At 38.1% G+C, this 24583-nt stretch overlaps 2 protein-coding genes across 3 annotated transcripts; both read right to left on the bottom strand.

Annotated features, from left to right (window-relative positions):
• Window positions 1-4889: 4889 nt before the first annotated feature.
• On the bottom strand, window positions 4890-14508 carry ubxn7 (UBX domain protein 7). Its single transcript, XM_071492517.1, has 11 exons — window positions 14371-14508; window positions 11853-12006; window positions 11701-11765; window positions 11538-11603; window positions 10994-11106; window positions 10129-10275; window positions 9738-9828; window positions 9085-9215; window positions 8123-8627; window positions 7034-7113; window positions 4890-6528 (listed from the first exon to the last, which is right to left on the bottom strand). The coding sequence occupies exons 1-11, from the start codon at window positions 14474-14476 to the stop codon at window positions 6367-6369; spliced, it is 1620 nt and encodes a 539-aa protein (XP_071348618.1). The 5' UTR covers window positions 14477-14508; the 3' UTR covers window positions 4890-6366.
• Window positions 14509-15617: 1109 nt separating this feature from the next.
• Window positions 15618-24358, bottom strand: ppp1r7 (protein phosphatase 1, regulatory (inhibitor) subunit 7). 2 transcript variants are annotated; one of them, XM_071490873.1, is made up of 11 exons: window positions 24217-24358; window positions 21606-21744; window positions 20722-20817; window positions 20440-20495; window positions 20025-20090; window positions 19661-19791; window positions 19302-19464; window positions 19004-19120; window positions 18795-18899; window positions 18571-18657; window positions 15618-17905 (listed from the first exon to the last, which is right to left on the bottom strand). In XM_071490873.1, the coding sequence occupies exons 2-11, from the start codon at window positions 21643-21645 to the stop codon at window positions 17729-17731; spliced, it is 1038 nt and encodes a 345-aa protein (XP_071346974.1). In that variant the 5' UTR covers window positions 21646-21744; window positions 24217-24358; the 3' UTR covers window positions 15618-17728. The 2 variants fall into 2 exon arrangements, with proteins under 2 accessions (XP_071346974.1, XP_071346975.1); XM_071490874.1 differs by having other exon boundaries at window positions 21606-21747; window positions 24217-24321.
• Window positions 24359-24583: the final 225 nt, after the last annotated feature.

Genomic DNA, 24583 nt, shown 5'->3' with positions numbered 1-24583 from the left:
CTGTACTGGGCTCAAATTCAAAGTCTTTGTGGGTCATGACAGTAAACATGATCCCAAATATTTTTTATTGTTCACTACAGCCTTTTTTTTGTGTCTGTCTCCTTTACCCTGTTCAGCACTCTACTTTCTTTGTACTTCTTTATGTTTGTGATTTTTGTTATGTCTGTCTGCATCTTAACATTCACCTAACACTCTTTAAAACCAAAGGGATGTAGTGAAGGTAGTAGTAAATCAGTAATAACTAATAATCAGAGTCTGATATTCAGCAGGGGATCCAGATGGAGGTATAATCTTTGACTGTAGAATCTGTTAGGAATTATTGCTTTGATCCATTTTGCCCTGTAAAGCAAACATTTGACTGTAAATCTTAAATGGATTTTCCCAATAATAAAAGGGGGATTCACAGTGAGACCAAAAGGCCAGTTGAACTAGGTCGGAAACTTGCAGAAACTTTTTTATTTTTATTTTTTGTGATCAAATGAGAGGCAAATAATTTAGACACAGCTTATGTCCCCGCCTCCAGATAGAGGATTTAGCTGCTCTTGAGTTTATTAATGTCAGTACTTTGTTTTCAGCACCTGACGTTGAGATGAGTCACTGCAAATACTGCTGGGGTTCAGTTTACCTGTCACCATGAAGAAAATGGATTCAGTTAGAGAGGAAATTACGTGTAAAATAGTGTAGTAAGAGTATGAAACAATGATATTGATATTAACAATATGCTATACAGACATTAGTGTGTGCTATACGGCTAAATAGTCAAATAATGCATTAAAACCTATGTTATCCTTTAATTAAAATATTTTAATGTTAAATAAATGTGAAAAAACATTTCAACTTGTGTGTTATAGTGAACTTGTAAATGGAAGGGAGCATAGGCAACTTAATGAAGGAAGATACTGTAAAAGCATAAACTCTCAAAATGTTTTAAAAAGGTGTAATCAGCAGATTTCTCAACGCTTTATTTGGACAGTTGAATGTTGATCAGATGCCCATAAAGTAGACATTCAGCAAAATTCCTTTTTTTTTTGCTGAATCATTAGAGTATGTAACCCTGACCTTAGTCTCCTTTTACTCCAGCCCGCCTTTAAATAAACAGATAAACCCAGGCACTAATGTGCATATGTAAACTTCTTTTTGTATCACATTGGTAGTTTTAGTGACACAGACTGTCACTAGGTAGAATACAGGCTATCGGGATTCATTCACCTTAGAGTCTTTCATGCAGTCTGAGTTGCCTACAATATATACTGGAGTTCATTTTAGCAGTGAAGTTTGCCAGTATTAACTGATGACAATAATCTGTAACGTGTAGCACATTTTCTGACTGAATAAGTGTTACAGGGTGGTGTTAAAAAGACGTTTGATCTCATTTGGTTTTTTTTCCCCATTCCAGTGGACATGTGTTTATCAGTCCAGACCCTGTTGCTCCTCACTTGTCCACCAGTTGTCCACAGTGTCCTCAATGGCTCATCACCTGACCAGTCGCCCTCCACACCTGTTTACAGTTTTAGTCTTAAGACGCAGTATTAATTCTCCTCAGCCAGCAGTCTCCTCTTTACCAAATTGTCTCTGTTGTCTGTTGTATTTCCAGCCCAGCTCCCTGAGTGTTTGAAGTTTTTTTTTTTTTTTTTTTTTTTTTTTTAGATCTGCCTGCTTGCTTTAGTCGCTGGTTTTGTCTGCTGCCTTCACAGGAATGTTCTGTATTATTCATTTTTGATTGATTAAAAACACTTTTGCCTCTGATGATTGACATTTAAGTGAGTTTGTTGTTGAGTGTTACTGTGCTACTATGCTGACACTTCACTCAGCAGTGTTAGTGTCATGACACGTCCTGATAACAGAGTTAGTAAAGGAATACCATTACAACCCTGTGCTCGCTGCACACGTTGACATTTACTACATGAATTATTTATACAAAAACAAGCCACGGTTCTTTTTTGTTTCTGTTAATAGGATGGGAATTTCTGCTGGATGAAAGCTTCGGCTGTATCAATTTACAAATGAGTTTCGTGTTTTGAAAGGTCAAAATATTTTTAATTCGAGGAAATAAAATTATCTGGATATAAAGTCCGATTTTGATTTCCTATTGCCATAGTAAACATGACTATTTAAGCATGCCACTCATCAATAATAGCTAATAATTTCTAAAGATCTTAATTTGTAATCCACCTTCCTGAAATACCACAGGAACTCTTGTGCCTGACTGCACGTCTGACAGTGATTATAGTCCATTAGGCCGTCCTGACTGTGCTAAATCAGAGCAGATAAGCTTATCATCAATGATTGTCCTCCGGACACATGCAGAGCAGAGGGTTAACAAGGCATTGTTTGGGTGGTCACACTTTTTTAGTCTATTTTGTAATGTTTTTTTTCTTGTTTATAGGCCTCAGGTTAATCATACAAGTACCTACCTCCTCTGTCGGTAAAATATCACCTGTGATCCTGTTACTGTAATAAGGGAATGTAATCAAGGCACTGTCCTGTATTTAGCATTTGATCAAGAGGTAAAATCGAGGATAACTGCAGGAGTTAACGTTGACATAACTGTCAGCTCGTGATAATTCACCTTGATACCCACACATGATGACACTCCTGATCAGGGTCCTTGAAAAGACAACGGCTAGAAAAAACCACATCTGGCTTGTTAAACAGGAATTACTCCTGCTGCTGGTCTGAGTTACTCATAATGTCATGATGTTACTGCACAGTGGCAGCAATGGTGAGCTTTTACCACACTTACTTTACCACTACATTAGTGGAGAGGGTACTCAGATACTTCACAAGAGAGGAATCATCCTGATAATAAAGAATCACAGTAGTCCAGTCTAGAGGAAATAAATGCATGAGCTTGTTTTTCAGCAGCATTTTGAAACAGGATGTTTCAAATTTTTTGCAATATTCCACAGAACAAGGAAGGCCGTCCTTCAAGACTTGTTTAAGGTGTGAAGTAAAAGACATGGCCTGGTCAAAGATGACTCTGAGGTATCTGATTGTAGCACTGGAGGCCAAGGTAATATCATCCAAAGTAACTATATTATTAGATAATGTAGTTCTGAAGCATTAAGGGCCAAGTACAATAACTTAGAATTAAGATGTGAAAAAATGCTGATCATCCAGGTCTTTATGTTCTTAAGACACACCTGAAGTTTGACTTCCTGATTAGTTTCATCTCATAGATAAATACTGGGTAGAGTCATCTGTGCGGCAATGGAAATGTATGTGGTGCTTTTCTGATAGCATTGTCTAAAGGAAGCATATAGAGGGTGAATAGTATCGGTCCTAGCACAGAACCCTGTGGAACTCCAAGACTAACTTTTATGTGAATGGAAGAGTAATTGTTAAGATGAACAAACTGGAATCTATATGATAAGTATGATTTAAACCAGCCAATGATATGTTCCAATCTCTGTGATAAAATCTTGTGATTGATGGTGTCACATGTAGCACTAATATCTAATAAGAATAGAGACAATTTAGATTGAAAATGTTTCAAAATGTATTTGTTATAGGTTTTTGGCTTGAAGTGATCCTATTTTATTTATAGTTAGTTAAAACCCTCAAATAGATTTTTCCAGCCACAAACACACATCTGTACAGTGCAGGCTCCTGTCATCTTTGTAGAATCCTACATTTCCCACAGTGCAACGCAATAGTATCTTTCACTGCCCTGCCTCTTGCTAATGCTAACTTCTTTCTATTTTCACACCTCCAGCCCTGAATAAATAAATAAAATAATCCTGATGACATGATTAGGACTGTTCTTTCAGACTTTAGAAAGCACTTCCAGAGCGATGGAAGATGTTACATAACTGCTTTCACATGCTGTGTAAAATTCAGTGAAGTGCACCCAGATGGTTCACTGATCACACATTAACTTCCATTGACTTCATTCTGAGAACAAGCTGAAAGATCCATGGATGACTGGGGTCAACATCCTTCTTATGCAACATACAACCCATTAAGCAAACCAGGTCTGGGGCTGCTGCCCTGGTTCCCTCATTAACCTTTCAGCACTGGCTAATAAATTTAGGTTTTATATGAAATGCAGGATTTTAAAAAGGTTTACTTCTTATAGAGCTCAATAACGAACAAAACAATAAACCAAGCTACCTGTGTAAACTATCCATATCAAACCTGAGTAGTTCACTGATTTGAAGTTGAGATTCTGTACACAGAACAATCTCAACTTAAATTCCTGATGCTACCATGCAAAGAAAAAAAAACCCAAATTGTTTGGAATGATGTTCTGTATGTGAAATGCCTGATCAGTACAACAGAGTAATAATGTTATAATGTTTTCTTAGTTAAACGGGAGGAAATGTATTCAAGCTTTATTCTGAACTGGCTTTTGCTAGCACATTTCCTCTCCCCCAACTTTTGTCCATTATGCAGAAAAAAACAAAAGAAAACAGGTGGTGAAGGAATGCCCGTCATGTACTGTAGTAACCAAACATTGCGGGGAGAGAAGCAGAGTCAGTGTCCTCATCTGTTTGTACAGCTGCAAGTCCTTTTCTTTCAACTCTGACCGTTGCCCCGCACTTTTGACAGCTGGGGCCCTCATCTCAAAGGGAATATAACCTGAATTTCATTTCTGTAATCAAACATGTATTTAAAAAGCATGTGATTCAAGCTGACACTTTACCTCATAGCTTATTCTGCCATTAGTAAAGTAATGTGGCAATGCACATCACTTCCATTCTTATAGGACCGGGGTGCTCGACAAGAAACCTTTAACCACAAAAAAGTATCACAAGAAGAGAAAACAGCTTCTCAGCAGAACTAAAGGCAACAACTTGATTCACAGTGAACTAAGAGTCTAACATGTTGACATTATTTCCTATACCTCCGTAAACATTTTGAATTGAATATTCTGAAACCTGCATTAGTTACACTGGTTAATGGTCTTCTTCGTCACATTTATTGGTGAATTGTTACACATTATCACCACCAACTGTCCACGTGAAGAACTGTGTGAAACTTCAACAGCTGCTTACACTGAAGGCACACTTTAAGTCAAAAGGTCGATTGCTTCATCTTCTTAAAGAGCTGTAGCTATAACCATGTGCATCAGACCTAGGGTGTCCAGATCCTGCCTCCATTGTCCTGTCTGTTCAATGGCCGGTTTAAACTCCTAGGTTGGCTGATATGAAGAATCTCATCCTCATACAGCTATTGTCCTGTTTCATATAGTAGACAATGTCATTCTTGGAGGTACAACACATGACCATTACATCAGGCAATCATTACAAATTCAGAATGATCATTTTCTTCAAATGTAGTCTGTTCCTTTTGTTACTATCCACAGTACAACAAACCTCTGCATTATTATTTGCTGGAGTTGATTCTGGGGTGATACTCTTATTCTGTCTCTATGAGACTTTTAATTTTCTCTCTTTTAATAGCTGGTTTATAAAATAAAGTAACAAAAGACCAAGCAGAATCTTCCTCGGTTTTGGTGGTTATATTTCAACATCAGCATATTTTCTCGGCAGCATATAAAAAAAAAAAAAAAAAAAAAGAAAAGAAACAATGACTACAGCTAAATATCAGTCTCTCTAAGCCATCTCTGTACAGTGTAGGTCCGACTGATGAGATGTACCACCCTTCATTCATTCCCTTCTGTATCAAAAGTTGAAATCCAAAAACAATCTACTAGTCTCTAATAGAAACTTGAGTAAAAATGTGTAGATCAATCCAAATCCTCTCAGATCTACACAAGCGTGTCACTGGTTTCTGACACATTTTCTTGAGTTGTAATTTGCAGACCTTTTCTCTTATTGCCCCTGCTTTCCAAATAATTACAGTTGTTAAAACAGTGATCAAGTGAGAGACCAAATTTGGGTCAATCAACAAGAATGAGACTCCCTTTACCTGTCCCCAGGTACAGAAAATGACAAGAGGGCTAGAAAATAAACTCTGACATTTAGTGTCCTTCTTGGGAGGTAAAAGTCTTTTTGTACAAGTCCCTGGTACCTCAGTGACAATTTACGATCCATTATTTGGGTTTCATTTTTATTTTAATATGAGCTATATCATATATATTCTATTGTGATGTGCCTCAGTGATCAGAATGAACTGAAGCCTGCATCAAAACAGAATATAACACATTAAAAAATAGCTGGTGTCTGCAACACCTCACTGGCCAATGGTAGAGCACTACAAAGGGATTAGGCTGTCAGTTGAGTGGCCGGGAAAGTAGTCCATCCTCTAAGAGTTGTCTTGGCAAAAAACACAGGGCCTAATTCCAGGAGAACAGAAGGTTATGGGATCAAGGCCAGTAACATCGTCCCAGATCATTGGTGAAAGGGTGAGGTCTACCAGAGAGATACAGAAAAGCACAAAGTGAGTGTGTCTGGGAAAAGGCTAGTTCCTCTCCTGCACAAATACAGTCTCCTGTGGACAAAGCCCCGCCTCCTGCAGTGTGATGTCATAGTCCAAGTGGGCAAGCTTCCTTCTGGGAAAGTTGGTGACGAGTTCGAAGCGTTCATTAGGGTAACCCTTGGACTGTACGTGTCTTACCAGAGCCTTGAAGAGAGAGTGACAAAGCAGAAGTGAGTGATAAAAAAACAATATTCATGTGATTATATTAACTACAACTACAAGAAAAATTGCTCAGATTTATTTTACTTAAGGTAATAGTAGTACAATAAATATGAATATGAAACAAGCAGCCGTTAGCTTAGCTTAGCATAAAGACTGGAAATGGGGAAACAGCTAGCCTTGATTCTGTACAAAATAAAAATAAATTTCCCTTACCAGCACCTCAAAAGCACCACGCAATAATTCAAATATGGCATCTTGTTTATTTTAATATGTACAAAAATTGAGGTATAAAAACTACAAATCACTGTTTTGTCATGAGTTACGGGCCAGTTTCTTGGCCAGAGGAAGTAACTTCCTGGAGTCTGGAAAGTTGTACAAGCCAAGAACTAGTCGAACACATGGATGTGAGAGCAGAATCGTCTCATCTGACTCTTGGCAACAACGCAAATAAGTGTGAACTATTCCTCTAAAATAGGTGTTTTCTCACCAAAAGTTTTGCTTTAGAAGACAAGGAAATTTGCTCTCTCTGTCCATCTGGGTAACGGAGCATCAACCTGGCTTTGGGACCTGTGTGGAAAAAAAAGAAAAAGCATTGTTATGAAAATCTGGAGCTGTTGTCGTAGCCAAAATGTTGACCTAGCTAGCCACACCTAATGTCAGGTAGATGAGATCATGTGTCCGATGAAAACCTCGAAAATTAGTGCTGAGATTAATTTATCATCATTCTCTATGGAAAAGCAGTTTTTTTTACCATGTGTTATTATCCCCTTGGCAGCCAGTATATAACATCTGCATTCATTCATTTGGCAGAAGCTTTTATCTAAAGCAAATTACAAATGAGGGACAACAGTAAAACTTCAATGCAGTGGGAGACCTTGGTGTAATAGTAGTAAATCTATTCAATAAGTGCAAGGAGATCAAGTTAAGAAGTGCATTGAATGTGCATAGTAAGTTCTAGTTAGGCATGTTAGGGTGAGAGGAGTTAGGAGAGGAGATGCTCTCGGAAGAGATGAGTTTTCCATGCTAGAGGGCTACCTGGTTGATCCTGCCAGTAGCATATGCTTGTGTCAAAGATTACAACATGCAAGTCTAAGTACACAGTGAAACTGCGAATAACTTAATAAATCAGCTAAGATAGAGAGGGAGCATGAATCACTGAATCACATTCAAATTCTGTAGAGTATAGTGTGGTAAGAAGAAGGTTTGGAAATGGGTTTGCTAGATGTGTGTTTAATACCTGCGCCGTCACCCCTTAAAAATCTATACATTTGCTTTTAAGCACAAAGGATGTCCCAGTTTGACACTGTGTTCCAGTACCACAACAACATATGAGCAGGTTCCAGCCCTCACTGGGTGCTGCTGAACGCTTTAGCAGAGGCTGACAGAGCTCAAAGCATAAGAGGTTGACCAGTTGAACCTGCAAGTGCTGATTAACTAATCCTTAAACATTTTGAGAGGGGATCTGTCTGCAGGCTGGAGACCAAGTCAAAGACATTTTCAACTCAAACATAAACACACCCTCATGTCTTAACCCTCATCATAACAGTTTCAGGTTTAGAATGACACATTCTCGTACCATTGTCATCAGGACAGTCCACGTCACAGGTGTTGGCGGTGCTGGTCTTTGATGGTCCAGCGCTCTCTGCCGCTGGGGAACAGTGGTTTCCTCCAGAATCTGGGTGAGGCTGAGGGTGACGAGGACCAGCAGCCGAGGGCTCCAGGTGGTTCTTTTTGCTCTCCTCTTTCTTGTGACTGTGGTTGTTTTCTTTGTACGGAGACTTTCTGTGGGAAGAAGTTGAACTATCGGGATGTAGACGCTGCTGTGCTGCAGGGGTCGAAGAGACTGGGGTGTGTTTGCTGGCAGAACTTTTCTCTTCGTGGGGTACTGGCGTTTCACTGTCTGAGCCATCAACAGAGATGGGACCCTCACTGTCAGAGAAAGGCTCTGCATCTGATTCGTCTTCTGATCGAGGGGAATCGGGGGCCTCGGGGACATTTGAGGACTCGTAGTGGGTCTCCTGTAGGGAGGCTCGGATTGCTGCCTCCAGCTGACTATCTTCACTGGCATCAATCAGACTCTCCTACAAACAAAAACAGAGTGCAGCTGTAGAAAACAAATGACAGAGCTGGGTAAAATAACACAAAACATACTAGTCCAGGCAGTGCAGTACTGACAAAATCAAATATCCCAATTCTTAAAACCAATTCCTTTTTTCATGATTGACTAATGGCAAGTCCTGCAAATTCTGAGAAACGATTATTAGTGATAAGGGGTCAGCAGGTGGACACATTCACTATTAATTTCACTCGTGATGTTAGTACAGATGTTGTCTTCTACATAACTTTACAGCCAGGAAGAGACAACAATGAATCTGTTTTAACTGTTAGAACTGTACAACTGTTACTGTTACAACCGATAAACACTTGTGAGTTGTGACAGAAGAAACTGAGAAAGAGTCTCAGTGAGAGGGAAGGGAGCTCTTATCAGAGCAGACACAGAATGATAGTTAGAGGTGACACATGGGACGAGAGACCCACAGAGCGAGCTCGTTTGGCAGGGGGTGCGTGGCAGGAAGGCCCATCGAGCTGCCCGTGCTCTGCCAGGAAGCCGGTTGCCTGCTCCAGGAATGATGCCACATCCAGCTGGTTCCACTCCACCATTTTTTGACCTACAAAAGAACAAATTATCAACAGCACAAGTCAGTAAGAAATTTTATTTATAGAACATTAAAGACAACTAACGCAGGAAATGGAAATGACCAAAGGGATGTGTTCAAATGCGTCAATCTGGAACTAGTTTGCAGATGTAAACATCTAGGGTAACACATTTGCTCACTAACATTGTTTTGTTTTGTTTATATTGTCACTCATGACAGTACAGCTCACATTTATCATCAGTATTTATTTAGTAGAGTCTTTGTATTTTTTTGCTGTCTGGTCTGTACTGATCCCATCACTTAATAATACAAGAATCTCTTGCATCTGCCACACAGAATTATTCAAAGATGCTGTATAATATGTTGTTGTATGCTATACTGCTTTCAAATTACTTCCCATGATGCATTACCTCGTCTTCTCGAAGTCTTGCATGCAACAGGAATATGTTATCAACTTATCAAAATAAACCAACACAAAAAAAAAAAGCTACGACATGATCCCACTACCTCAGTTCACATGAACTCACCACTCACCTGTTCGGGGGTCGAGGATGGAAATGTAGGGAAACTTGTTCAGCTTATAGAACTGGATGTATCTTTGTCCCTCTTCACTATCATGATATACCTGTAATGAAAGATGTTGCACAATTCAATACTAATGGTAAGAGAGACTTGCTTTGTCTCATCAATGATTTATCAATACTGGGTGATGTACTGATGTACTGTTTCTTATATTTTGTGTATCTTTGTTACACTAGGAGTTTACATCTTTCTGCATGTATACATACTTCTTTATGTTTCGTATCAAATCAGTTTCATCTCAAAAACACTGGAACAACTCAATCCTTGTAAAACCACAGTGCAATGTTTGCAGGAACATGCTAACATCAGACCACGTATGACCCCGAGTTTTGAAACTGCATACCTGCCAGAATATGAAGTGTTCTCTGATGATGGTCTTCACTGCATCGTTACTCCAAACATCTCTGTTCAGGCACTGGCAGGCGAAGTCCTGAACATTTTGAATGTTGATCATTAGCCACTTGTTCTCCAGCTGTCCACAGTCTTTTGCCTATAAACACAAAAGAAGAAATACAGAATCAGAAACTACAATTACCGCCTCGTGGTCGTTTACCCCCCACCATTCAGAGCGGTGTCAGATTACATCCCTGTTTATCAAGAGTCATATACCAGAACTATTTGTGTGAAACTTTGTCATAATCACGTGAAGTCTTGAGTAATTGTTTTGTGAGGTGCAAGTGAATGTTTGTATCAAATTTGAAGAAGTTCTGTCAAAGCGTTACTGAGATATTGTGTCCATGAGAATGGGACATACGGACGTACAGAGGAACACCCTGAAAACAATGTGCCTCCAGCTCTGGCTGTCACTGGCGTGGAGGCATAAAAACACAACGAATCAAGTTTGATTCAATAAATTAGTGGTGACTTTGCTATGTTGACAAGTGTGAATGAAGATGAAAACCACTATGAACTACATTCACTGAATTAACAGGTTTTCCTTTATATAAAACAGTCGTAACCATCTACATCGGTGGTATGTGATCACATGTCACAGTACACTGAGTCTCTACAACAGCTGATTTCACAAATATTCTGAGTACACACTCAGCCAATGACTTAATAACACTAGCATTAAAAAAATGACAACCTGCATACCCATGAACTTTCCCACCTGTGATCGACACAGTCACCATCTGAAATTTCACTAAAAGTTCACACAGACTGAATAAAGACATTTGGTGTAAAGTGTCCAGTGAGTGACTCCTTACTGTCTCAAAGCTGCCTTTGTGCATGAGCTCAATGGGAGGACGGAAAAGGTCTGCCAGGGTGCTCAGTTTCTTATCCACTGTGCCACCGTTACGCAGCTCCTGTTCCTGGCGAACTAGGAGGAGAAAAACATTCTCAGTCATTATAGGGGGTAAAGTCATAGAGAGGTTCAGACGGAGAGAAAAGTAACAGAGTTTGTCACTTGACTGTTGGTTGGTTGTAACTGTGCAGCATTAATTTAAACCACATTCAGTCTTTAACCTTTGGCCTTGGCAGCAGTACTTTAACTGTGTTTTGGAACCCAAACTTCACACAACCTCAAGAAATATTACATTGTGCCTCTCTAACTTCTGTTCATCATCTGTTTTACTAATTCTCACTTTTTGGTTGTTAAAGTTACCTTTAAAAGAGACCAGGGTTATGACTGCCTCCAAAACAGCTGAAGAACAGTAACCATTTTATTTTGGGTACATTATTTTTGGGCTTGTGCACAAAATGAGGGTGTTTGGTAACAAGTTAAGCTTGGGAAGCTTTAATATTACTTACTTGTTTCTGTTTGGAAATCTCGGAAACCATCAAATATTGACCGAGCAGGTCTTCTCCGCTTTGGCACTGCACGAGTAATAGAAACATTAAAAGTCACGCTCAGATTATTGATGGAGCATCACCAGGAATTTAGTTTAAAGTCTATTTGCATGTGATAGAATACCTCCAAACAGTGGTTCTGGTTCCACCAATATGTCCTGCTTCTGCGGAATGGGTGCTCGTACTTCACTGAGGAATAAGGCAATACATATTAATCTAAGATACACATCAATCTAGAGCAGATTATCTATATTAATCAAGTTAGAAAGAACTTACTCTGAGGGGGGCGCTCTGCTGCTTGAAGCTGCTGAACTGGAGCTGGTGCTGGGCTCCTCTGCTATCCCACCTCCATCCAGAAACATGGTCACTGCCATCTCCAGGTTGTTGTTGCATGCTTCCAACATATGTTTCCCTACACTTTCTGTGGCTCCTAGAACGGCGTTGGACACAGTCATACTGATGCTGAGAAACATATATGGATAAAACTGCACAGCTACATCACTTTATTGGTGTAATTAATTTATTCATTTCGTGTAAAGGTGTAAAAAGTATGTGTTTTATCAAGGTATGTGACTTAAATTCTCTGATATCCATATCAATTGTGATACAATCAATTTTCAGAAACTGAATATGGATAAACTAACTTGAGTTTTCCACCTAATTACATAGTTGACAAACCACAATGAAAAAAAAAAATTACATTCAAATCCAATACTGCCATAAAACAGACCTGTGCAACACACTATGGGTTATAAAAGGAATGGATACAAAGGTATATAAAAAATATAAAAAAGTATGGCTGGGTATCAGCTGGGTAACAAATATGTATCATCATATCACCCAACCCTGTGAGGATAAACTGAACAGATTTGCCTGCTCATACTGAAATTATATAAAAGGTCTGTATTGGTGTTTGCTTGTTGTAGCTGGTTTACCACATGTCCAATATAGATATTAGATTTTTGTTTAAATCCTCTGATATATTGGCCAATATTTGTTTTTAAAAATACAAATATTTGATAGGGATCCTTTAATTTGGTTATTAAAGAATCATGACCAAGTTATGTCATGTTTACAGTTGAAAAATGAACTTGTAAGTGCTCACTGACAAATGATATAATGGTGGTGCTGTTTCTAAATTACCTTGTATATACCTTTGGCATTTGTGTACAGTGGTGTCTTGTTGCTTATCTGCCAAAATCTACCACCAGAACAATACATATGCAACAGGCAACAATCTCATGACCATGTGTCTGACATTACAAATGTAATGCGTATAGTAAATTTAAATATGCCACACAGTTAAACTGATGGCATACTACATAGAAAACATCAGTAACATAGTAGAATTTGACCTCGTGTATCAAATTTTAAGTTCCATACTCATGTGCATGTTGTTACCTGTTTACTACAAACTGCTAACAAGTTTTTAATGAAATACTTGCCTTTCTGAGGGCCACTGGTTTTCATTAACTTCACTATTTTTTGACAATTCATACTTCCACACAAATGAAACAGGCTTGTAAAACACATTGTAAATGTGAACATCCTGTTTAGTATTGTTTCTGTGTGTAAATGCAGAATCAAAAACTTTGCAATCATGGGGTCTTATAAAATGCTAAAACAATGTAACTATCACTAAAGACAGAGATGCTGTTCACTGTGATGCATTAGCAGATTTCCAACTAATCTTTGCATTTATAATACTTATGGACTATTACTTAAGTATAATTTTGAATGCAGGAATTTTGCTTGTAACAGAGTATTTCTATACTGAGGTATTGCTACTTTTACTCAAGTACATATCTAAAAAAAAAAAACTTCCACCATGTGGTCTTTGCACATTGACTACAACACTGTACAGAAATGAAATCCAAACAACTGCTTGAAAGTCAACACAGGAAAAAAAAAATGCATCCAGATTAAAAAGATACATCGGGAAGTAGTAGGAAGCATTGCAAGGTACAGGTTACACGATTTGTAGCGAATAGGCTAAAACATGCCAAAACACCAGAATAGTCCTTTAATCTATTCAGATTATGAATCCCCATGGTGCATTAAACTATAATAAAATTATGCATATTAGAAAACATTTGATCTGAGGATGAACTTTTAGTCTTTTTAAGAGTAGGGTACGGTCGGGCTTCATTGAGCTTTCCGTTTGTACTGCGCATGTCCGTTTCACTTTCCAAGTCTGGTAACAGCCCCCGACCTGAGTCTCCTGTTTTCTCTGATAAATAACTTAAAACTGAAAAACTGTCCATCGTGTCATAGCGAACACAAACCTCCGAGGACCTTTGAGCAAGTAGTCAGAGACGGAAAGACTGTCTATTCGAGTGTGGTTCAGACCACAGTCAGAGTGAAGCTGACAGAAAGACAACATGAAGCCTGGCTGGTGATGAAGAAGGGAAATGTTCTCAGCCGACGTCCATTCCACATATCAAACAACCAGGCAGTGCAAAAAGATCACAAAACCAGCTCTAGGCTGGCGACATATTGTCTTTAATGAGCACCGCTGACAAAATCAGATATTTCTAAGTGGCTATGATGGGCAATATTCAAAGCTGGTGGTTTCGAGGTGCCTTTTCTTAGTCTTTCACTTGAGTTTAGAAGATAACTAGCTCTGGTTTTTCCCTCTGCAAAGCATTGACAGCGCAGGGGCCATAGCAAGACTTAACGTCCGTTTTCTCATCTGCGCACAAATTTCGTGGTTTGTTGGACAAAGGGGAGGATTCCTGTTGGACAACCCAAACCTACTTAATAGATCAAATGCTAAATGAAATGTTATTTTTACCTGTTATTGCTGTGAATTGTTGTATTAACCCGTTCACCCCCGGAGCTGAGGTGTCTCCGAGCGCCGCCATCTTACCGCCACAAACAACAACATAAATGTGGCGCATGCGCTGTACCGTCCTTTTCCCCCTGGCTGGCGCGGCGCGAGCCCCATGCGTCACCAAATGATTGTGATGCGTTCTGGGTAATGTAGTTCAGCAAGCAAAAATGGCGTGTTACCAGCTTGAGTGAAAAGGAGTAAATACAACCCCTGCAGCAGACAGACCCTTGTTGCAAACAAATAGCCTTTTTTCAAATGCACCACTTTCTAGTCAGTAAATTCAAAATTTTCTTAATTAAACTGTAATTGCGGCTTTTAAGTACACGAAATAAAAAGTAACATGTAATACGTGATGTGCTCTGGGGTGCCAAAACTTTTGCAAACAACAGTAATTTTTTCAAAAATGTGGGTATCTGATAGCTTTTATAAGCATTTCCCATAGATACCCTCCACTTTTTTGGAAGAATTTCAATCCTGTGGAGACTATCATTGTCTGTTCTACAATCATTTCGTATTGGGGATATTGATGTTCTGACTGATGCTTTGAACTGTGCTGGAAAATAATTTTGTTTCGCTTTACTTTGTGACAAAAGCTTGTTATATTCAACCAAAAATACTGCATTAGTCATTAAGAAATGTCCTTCAGGACTTCACATATTTTATTTCCTGTAAATTAAATATTGGAATGATGTAGGCTAAAAATTTGGATTTTTGTAATTCAGATTTAGAAATTCAGATAGGAAAACATTTTTAATTTGTATATTCCTTTTACAAATAGAACAATAAGTGTTATGAGCAGGTTGCTGTATTTGATATGATGTTGTTTCTTCTGGTTGGTAGGGTGAGGTGAATTCCTACATAATTCAGTTACTGATGATTGTTGGTAAATTTCACATCCGCAAATCTACATGGACTAGCACCTTAATTAAAGACATGAAAACGAAGAACAAACAAAAAAAAAAACTAATTAGTCTTTCAACATTTTAATGAATCTGATTTGTTTCTAAATTTATTGATTGACTTAAGGGATTTCCCTGGCTTGTACAAAGTTAAAATGCATGTTCTACAATGTTTATGAATTATTATTGTTGTTAGAAAAAGGTTATGGAGTGAGGTCCTCAATGATAACTTGATTCTGTTTTATAACTGCTTCCTATCAGTCATGACAAGTATAATATCTCATACATTAAAGCTACATAGACTTGCTATTTAATTAGTGTCATTTTATTATTTGCATAATACATTCAGTTTGAAAACAGCATCAACCAAGTCCAAAACCTGAAGACTCAGTTCTAACAACAGTGAGCTAATGGCAATTGGAATAATCGCTCATTCAATGACCACTAGAGGTCAACTTATCCTTATTACAGTATCTCACACAGATCTGTTGTGTGCTGTGGCACAAACAAGAAAAAAAGGATTTCACTTTACAAATGGAAGGTGATGATGGCACTGATTTCCTACATGAGATGTCAAAACTATATTTACAAATCCACAAAATTACACTTCCAATCCCACTTTGTAAAGTAACTTATATAGAAGCTGAAAATAAAATGACATTACATTCATATCAATAATGCACAATGTCCTTCAGTTTTGCTGACGATCTGATATGGGCTTATAAATGTTCTACAGCTGAGTTGTGGTCAATGTCACTAATCATGAACAATTGGATTTAAAACGTTTGTACCACAATTTCTATTCCTTTGACAAAGAACAAACTGTCAGTTTAAGAAACCTATGATACAAACCAGGAAGAGTTCTTCTCTTAATTACAAAGGGAGATTCAGTAAACTTTTTGAGGGCCTACTAAAAACCCAGATGGAATGAATTACATAATGCTCTGTATCTTACAGAAAGCACTCTCCATTTAAATGCAGTTATGTGCTGAAATCTGCACCATTTTGACATGAGACCTTTTAGCCCTGAGGTGGGAAATTTGTTTCATATAAAAGATGCATCATTTGTTAATTTTAAAAGGGAATAAATCAAGTGCACTCAAGCATTATGTACAAGAGACCACAAGAATAAGTCATTCACTTTTGGTTCAAGGTGATAAACATGGCCAATAAATACTTATTTTTAAGGAATATCAAATGCTAAATGAGAATAATACAGAATGTGCCACTGTAGTGTCTTCAATAAACCTCAATATGTATTAAAAATTGTCTGTGCCAACAGCATGAAGTGATTTATCTTACATTAGTTAACATCACTGATGTGAGTCCAGTCCTCCCCTTAGAAAGTAAATTCACTTGAAGAACAATCTACATTTTACCGTTATCAATTAAGTTTCCCAAAATCAAAAGACGACCAAGGCTGTGATCAGTGATGTATTCAAGGTTAAAATAAACCAACCAAACAAACAAAACAACAAACAAAAAAGGGGTGATGTACCACTGATTACAAAACTATCTTTATGAACACGTCAAATGACTTTACATTCTCATGAGCTTTATTTTACTGCACAGTAAAATGTTAATCTGAAAATTGGCCAATGAGCTGTAAAATATCTGGAACAAGGAATAGACATCAAAATGAGCCCACGATACCAGTTTATTAAAATGATTCATCAGTTTCTGCTGATATGTTTTCCATAAAAAGACTGATGTATGTAAGTGCCACTTTACTAAACTACTTCATGGTGTCAGTATGGCATCTTAGGCTTCATTTTTGATGTTTCTGTGGCTGCCAAGATTGATACCTGGGTCAGTTTTGAAGCTTGATAAACCAAATGAGACAAAAAGTAGTATTATTAAGATTAAAATATATAAATTCTATTTTTTCATGGACTTTCCCTTTAATGTCAATGTTTAATTGTTCATCTACTCACTGTGTATTTTGTGAGAACAGTCTCATCCTTTCCAACCAATGGGAATAAACTCTCGTATATTAGCAGTGCAACTTCAACAATGTGATAAATGAGATTAATTTCTTATTTTGCTGATGGCCACTGTATGATTGAGGAAAGAAGGTGTCTCCATACTGTGTCCTACATGCAAAACAATAAAAGAAAAATAAGTGCAGAGGAAATATGAGGAAACGGGTGTCGGGTACTTTCACAGTTCTTATCCAGCTTAATAAATAAATAAAGCTTTCACACAATAGCATAGATCAAGGTGTGAATGGGTGCATACATGCATACATGTATGTTGAGTGAGCTGTGGGTGAGTTTCATGTTGGAATGTACATTTGTGTATGGAGTGACTATATGATTCATTGAGGCCAATGTGTTTCAAAATGAAGTTTGTTTCTGTAGAGAGGGGAGGGAGGTGAGGGAGAACACTGTGAACTTGGCAGGTGAGTCGTATACTGCAGTTTAGAAGCGAATGAAGGTAGCGTCGATCTGGCGTACACTGGGCAGCGCCAGCATGATCTTTCGCCGGTACTGTGGATCCTTCTGTAGTGGGTTTCTTTCGAGATAGACTGTCTCCAGAGACTTGGCATTCTTCAGCTCATCAAGATCTGACCAGTTATCTATTTGATTATCGTTCATCTGGGAAGACAAGGAAGGAAAATATAGCCCATCAGAAGACACAGTTAGTATTGCTTGGTATAGCTAAGCACTTTTGCAACGACTCATGTAAGGAACCTTGAAACTTTAAAGAAGTAATTAAATAAAGGAGAGCCAAATGTAGACAAGAAGCTGATGAGTGAAACTTGGATTTAATTTAATTTTCCATTTAAAACTTGAATATTTACATAACTTTGTGAGTCCTGCTTTTATATTATACTGTATTGACAAGCTAATTAAGAAACTATGGGTTACTTTTAGCCTTGTAATTTAATTAATTTTTCAATTAAGATTGTTTTTAGCGATACTGGTTGATCTATTTCAAAGTAGTTTATTCATCACTTTTTATTGACTAACTCAATAATACAATATTAATTGGTGAGTTGCATTTTACATGTAACACCAGGATAAGTACAAGTGTAATTAACAATTCAATGATTTGTTCTTGGGCTCTGCTATTGTACATACTCTCTTACTGGCATGGCTTATTGAGACTTTCAATCAAACAGATATATTGTTAATGTTATTCATTACACCTCTGCTCTTCTTACTATGTCAAATCCAAATGTCTGCTGTGACAATGGCCTACTGGTGAGACTTTAGGTGCTCTGTAACAATTTTTGTCTAACTTCATAAATGATCCATACCCAGAACTCCTGCAGCTCTGTCAGATGGTTGATGTTTTCAATTTTCTTTACTCGATTGGCTGCAATATCCAGGGTTGTAAGCTTTTTCTGTGAGGGAAAGCAAACAGTGTTTGAATGTGCAGAACAAACTTTGTTGTACATATATGCACAGTGAGCAAAAAGCATGATGGACAGTTTGGCATCCAGTCCCTTCAGAAATGGGCTGTTGCATCTCTATAACTCACATTGTTCTCCAAGCCCTCAATGACCTCAATGCCATTGTGGCTCAGATACAGCTCTCTCAGGTTGACAAGGTTCTGCATACCCTCGATTTTAGTAATACGGTTACTCTGAAAATAAACGTACACAACATTAAAAACCAACATGTCAATGTACATAATTAAGTTTAATTTTTGTAACCCATTCCATGAGCTGAAGAGTTGAGTTAGAATACCTGAATGCTTAAAACAGTCAGGTTGTGCAAACCCTCCAGATTCTGAAGCTTAGTTATTTTATTGGTGCCAAGAAACAAACTTTGCAGAGACGCGAGTGTATCCAGGTTCTCTATGACCTGTGAACGCAACATAATAAAGAGACACACATAAACATGTTAAAATTATGTCATGATTATTTCACTAATGTCCTATAATGTCTTTTTAACATCATAATGTCACAGTACATGTTACGGTATTCATAGCATATACCACATTTACAAAAAGGTTCAACCAATCTTCTCCCGGCTTATGTCTCACCCGGATGCGATTGGAGCCAAGCTCAAGCATCTCCAGGCCTATGAAGTGGTCCAGGTTGGCAATGCTGCTAATTTTGTTGTGAAGCAGAAAAAGTTTCTTCAGCTGAGTCAACTGCTCCAAACCCTCCACTTTCCTCAAAATGTTGAAGGACACGTCAAGCTGCCTGGAGATCAGTCAAACAAATTTCCACATTAGAATAAATTGTTCTTGAGATGTGGGTTCTTTGTTCTATAATATCAGCTATATGAAAAATACTACCTCTATACCAATATCACTTTATATCTACTTTAACAACTTGACCCTTTGGGTGGAACCTCTGTCATATGTGGAGAGAATAGAGACAGCTTCTTCACACTTACTCCAACTCTGTGAGGTTTTGCAGGTTCTCCAGTTTGCGGATCTGATTGTCATAGAGATCTAGTTCCCGCAGTGAGGTTAAACTGTCAAGGTTTTCTATCTTTTTGATGAGGTTCTGTCGTAAGGAGAGTGTCTGTATAAATACAGAAATGAAAAGAAGGCAATTAAGTGATACAATCAGTAGCTTGAATTATCATAGACCCCAAACTGTTACTGTCCTATCTGTTTTTCAGATTAACAGAGGGAAAAACTGGGTTGAAACCAAAATTCTCCCTGTTTTTTCCCAGTAAACAAAAATAAACGAATAAACCCTGCATACCATGGAATAAATGTGGTATTACTTCATCACTCACTGATGTCACTTACTTTTGCCTTTTGTAGCACCTCCAATCCTTCAATCTTCCCAATACGACAATGAACAAGATCAACATCCTAGAAAGAAAACAAACAGCTTGGGATGTCATCCTGTCCACAAGTCCCAGTAGTACTTATTATTCAAGTTTTATATAAGACAACAAAAATACAGTTGCAGGGGTGAAACATTTGTCAGAAAAAAGGTTTAATATAAATGATTGCATTGCAAACAAAGAACTTTTTATCCACCCCCAAGCTCTACAAATAAAATCTACCACAAAAATTAACTTTCTAAAATAGAGCTGAAGTGTTTTATTGTCATTCCACCAAAAGTAGTCAGTAGAGATGAAGGACATTTTACTAAAAACCATTAACTTTGTGACAGTAGCTACAGCTGAACAGCAGTAATCTTTTTAGACCATCTAACCTCTTCCTCTGGGTCCAAGGTTATGGTGTCCATGTCAACAGGGGACTCTTCTTTACCTTTGATGAGGGCAAGATTGAATCAGATTAACAAATGAGGCCATTGTGAACATTATACAGACAGAAAAAACTTTTTTTCAAGCAGTTGAGAAAACTGATTTAATACTGTGATGCAGATTAAGTACTCTGTGTCAAAACTTTCTTTTTTATGTCAAAATAATAGCAGCTGACAGCCTGATTTGTTAAATGTGTCCCTTTCAATGTGGCTGGAGATGTGATGATTTACTTGTGGCAGTGGGCTGATTGGGGTCCACGTCGCCATTGATACTCCTCCTCCTGGTCTCATCATCACCAGACTCCTCAGACTCACCCCTCCGGTCCACTAGGGTCAGCAGATGAAGAGAAGAGAAGCTTCATCTCACCATCCAGATGCAGAGCTAATCTGATTGTCTCATGTATCCGTGACATATTTAGCTGATGCAAATGTAATATGATGCAAAGACCAGGCCCATTTGGCCCACCACGAGTTAAGGGGTGTCATGTGGAGCATCCAGCCACTGTCTCACTGGTACCGGGCTACAAACTATGGCTATCAGCCCTGTTTCTGCACTCTGAAACATGTCGAAATTGTGACAACATGTGTGGCCACTGTACCCACTAACAGCTACCAGTGAATAAATCTGTTAGTGATAATTGGCGCGGATGTGGTGCCAGATGTATTTCCAGCTTAGAGACTGTTTGTAGGCTAAGGTTAGCTCACTTACATTAACACAGGATGAACACTGCTAGCCATGTTAGCTAGCTAGTTAGCTGACTAGATCACAGTAAACACGTTTTCGAACTAAAATTGGAAACGTGTCACATGGGGGGGACAGGCTAAACTAAACATAAAATCCATATTCAGACCATTGGACACACAAAGCAGTTAGATGAAGTGAAACTAGTTATATATGGAACAGCAGGGCAGGGTGAGTTGACTGAATAACGCCAGCTAACGAGTCTTGTTGTTAGCATGGTAGCTCGCTAGCTGGCCAAGGATGGAGGTCTGGTTAGTGACACGGAGAAAACGTGGCCGGATGTGCTCATATAAAAACAGGTTTGTCCAAATAAATGCCGGTTTTCCTGGATAATGCAATCATGGCACGGCTGCATCTTTTCATATTTACTCACCTTCCATTTCTTGAAGCTCTCCAACAGACAGGGCAGCCATGTTTCCTGTAAACACTCCTGACAACCGCTCAGCCAATCCGATGGAGGTTCATCCTGCGGCCAGACACAGGAGGGCGCTGTGTCCCGCTTAAAACCCATGCTACTGGGGACAAGTAGTGTTCAGTGGTGGAAAAATAAGTGAGGACAATTACTGTAAGTACGTACTGTAAGTGTTCTTTTGCTTGACTATATTTCAGAGAAGTATGTTTTACTTTCGACTCCACTAGATTTATCAGCCATACATATTAGTTACATCCACACAGATGGATGACAGAGCAGTCCTACCAGGCCCAGACTGAGAGGCCTGAGAGGTCATGGAGCCCCTTGGCCAGAGTCTCTTTATAACTGTTAAATGTATTTTTTGAAAGTCATAGAGCTCAATTAGAATAAACAAAACCAAAGCATACATTAGACCGGACAACACACCAAAACGAGATGAAAACATGACTACAAAGAGATGAAAAACAACATACAGAAACTCCAAACAACCACAAAGGGACACAAAATGATTATAAAGAGACAAAAAATGAGCACAAAGGTACATAATAAAGATCATAGAGAATTTGCACCATTTGTGGTAGTTTTGTGTGTATTTCAGCTTGGAGCTCCAAAAAAAGAGGGCCTTTTACACATCTGTGCCCATAATTGCACATTAACATTTTATGTACATAACATTTGATCAACAAAAAAAATATATAATGCATTATTACAGATTAAACAATCCTTCTATTGTAAGAAGAAGTAGATAACAGCTGTTCTACCTAGATTAGCTACAACATTAAAAGGTTATGTGAAAGCTTCAGTGACAATGATCTGGTGACATTATATAAATAGTACTATAACTCTTAAAGGCGCTAATCTGCAGAATGAGTACTTTCACATCTGATACTTTTGCTATATTTTGCTGATACATTACTGCTTTTAAACATTTATTGGATATGTTTTACTTGCAACTATGTATTATGTATCTACTTATGTATTTATCTCTTTTATTGAAGTATTAAAGTATTTTTTATTCAGTCATCAAACATCATACAGCAAATATAAACAATCTAGGCAATAAAAAACAAAGTCAACAGTTTATGTATTAATTAGTGACTGAACATGCTCACAGAAAAGCCCACCAGAAAAAGAAAAGGGAATCATTCACCTTACAACCCTCAAAAATAGCTTCTTTTGAAAACCAAAAGCAAATTATACATTTTCAGATTTATATTATCATTGCTCCATAGTTTAACCCCCAAATTAAATGTCATAGCATGGGAATTTAGAAATAATGGATTAGTGTGATGATAGTAACTGTCTTATTGATAAAATGTGTGGCTCATTTTTGTAGTAAGACTAGTGAATTTATACCCATTGTAAAGTTTTCCCCACGAGAGGTAAAAGTGAGCAGTAATATACAAGCCCTTTAAATATATAGATTTATACAGGATTTCTATTGACTTGGATATTTTTTCTCTTATATAATCAATATGTCGTTTCCATGATAATTACAGAACCAAGGAATTTGGCCTTAAAAACTCAATTTCAACATCACAGATTTTTCGTTCAACATCCCTACCCCTATTACTTTTTAAATTTCCAAAAACCATTAATTTAGTTAGCTAACCCAATGAAACCGGATGACTCCAAAAAGCCCCTCTCCCTGTGAAGTCCCCTGCTTTCTCACAGCGGACTGTTTATACATTCACTTTCCATTTATCCTACATACCTTCCATTTTTAGATTGTGCCTGTGGAAGACTGAGGAACTAAGTTTTAAGGTATAGTGACAACATTACGTGGAACATTTTATGTGTGCATTTTAGACGCACACATACACATGCAGTAGACTACCGGATGCTGTAGATACTAGCTCAAAATATCTAATCACTATGCTCCTATGTCATTTGTTTCTTTTTATATGAAGAAAGGCATCAGATATGATAAAAATGGGAGCACACAATAGAAATTCACACTTGACCTAATATTTGGAAAAGCAAGCTGAGACACAGAGATTAGCAGAGTGTTCCTTATTATCAGACTAATAAAAACAAGAGACTGTGTCAGCAGGGAAAACAGTAAGAAAATGTTCAGGACCACGAGTTCTTGCTATAAGATGTACAATAAGTGACAACAAGGAGAATCACGTTTAACTGGCAACTGGCTAAATATTTTTGGAAGCCTCATGTCACAGAATCATTGACAAGGCATCAGGCAGCTGCTCGATTTACTTATTAACATTTTCAAAACAAAAAGCAGAATGGGTAATGGGGGCAATTTCCACCTAGTGCTTCTGCTTTTGTTCCTGTGGTTTCCCTGCATTTTGGACTTTCTGAATTCTGCTTTCCCCCTGTATATAAGTCAGTTTTGTTAACAAACGACCCTTATTCCCACCTATACCCCGTTTCTGTGTTTGGGTCCAGTTTTCCTGAAATGTGACATATTCAGCCAGAATATTGATTTAACATGAACTTTAGACAAACCAAATTATAGCCAAAGAGGAAGAAAAGTAAGAAGTAAAGCACACAATATTTTACTCGGAAATGGAGGAGAGTAATATAAAGTAACATTCCTCAACACTGTACTTACCCAACTTAAGCAAGTACTGAGTTAACTTCAGTGGTGGAAGTACTCAGATACTAAAAGTACTGCATTCAAACTCTTACTTATGTACTGTTAGTAGTATTGCTCTTCCTTCCTAAAGGATTGTTTCTGTGTACTACAAGCCATCGTCTCTCTTTCCCGTTGCCATGACGAATGGTTGCGTGTCGCTATGGTGACCACACTCCGGGTTGATTGAGCAGACTGGGATCAGCTGTGGGGTTTGGTCGAGTTTGCCGTCTTCAGCAGCCTCAGACAGGTCTGTGAGGGCTGTGAGGGCTGTGAGGGCTGGCAGCCAATCCGATGCGAGACTGGTGCACATTTAAAAGAAACTTCATCGAAGCGAAAGTGAGCG

This window comes from Trachinotus anak, unplaced genomic scaffold, assembly GCF_046630095.1.
Source record: "Trachinotus anak isolate AG129_WGS33_773 ecotype Australia unplaced genomic scaffold, CSIRO_AGI_Tana_v1 ptg000012l, whole genome shotgun sequence".
NCBI lineage: Eukaryota > Metazoa > Chordata > Actinopteri > Carangiformes > Carangidae > Trachinotus > Trachinotus anak.
Note: the sequence above shows the minus strand (reverse complement) of the source record. Positions and strands in the feature narration are given on the sequence as shown.

Coding starts and splice junctions, on each gene's coding strand:
- ppp1r7 (XM_071490873.1), bottom strand. CDS start 21,645: ATGGCTGCCCTGTCTGTTGGAGAGCTTCAAGAAATGGAAG. Junction 20,091..20,439: donor CCTTGGACCCAGAGGAAGAG/GTTAGATGGTCT, acceptor TTTTCTTTCTAG/GATGTTGATCTTGTTCATTG. Junction 18,900..19,003: donor TGACTGTTTTAAGCATTCAG/GTATTCTAACTC, acceptor GTTTATTTTCAG/AGTAACCGTATTACTAAAAT.
- ubxn7 (XM_071492517.1), bottom strand. CDS start 14,476: ATGCGCCACATTTATGTTGTTGTTTGTGGCGGTAAGATGGCGGCGCTC. Junction 7,114..8,122: donor GGACTGTCCTGATGACAATG/GTACGAGAATGT, acceptor TTTTCCACACAG/GTCCCAAAGCCAGGTTGATG. Junction 6,529..7,033: donor CTTCTAAAGCAAAACTTTTG/GTGAGAAAACAC, acceptor TCTCTCTTCAAG/GCTCTGGTAAGACACGTACA.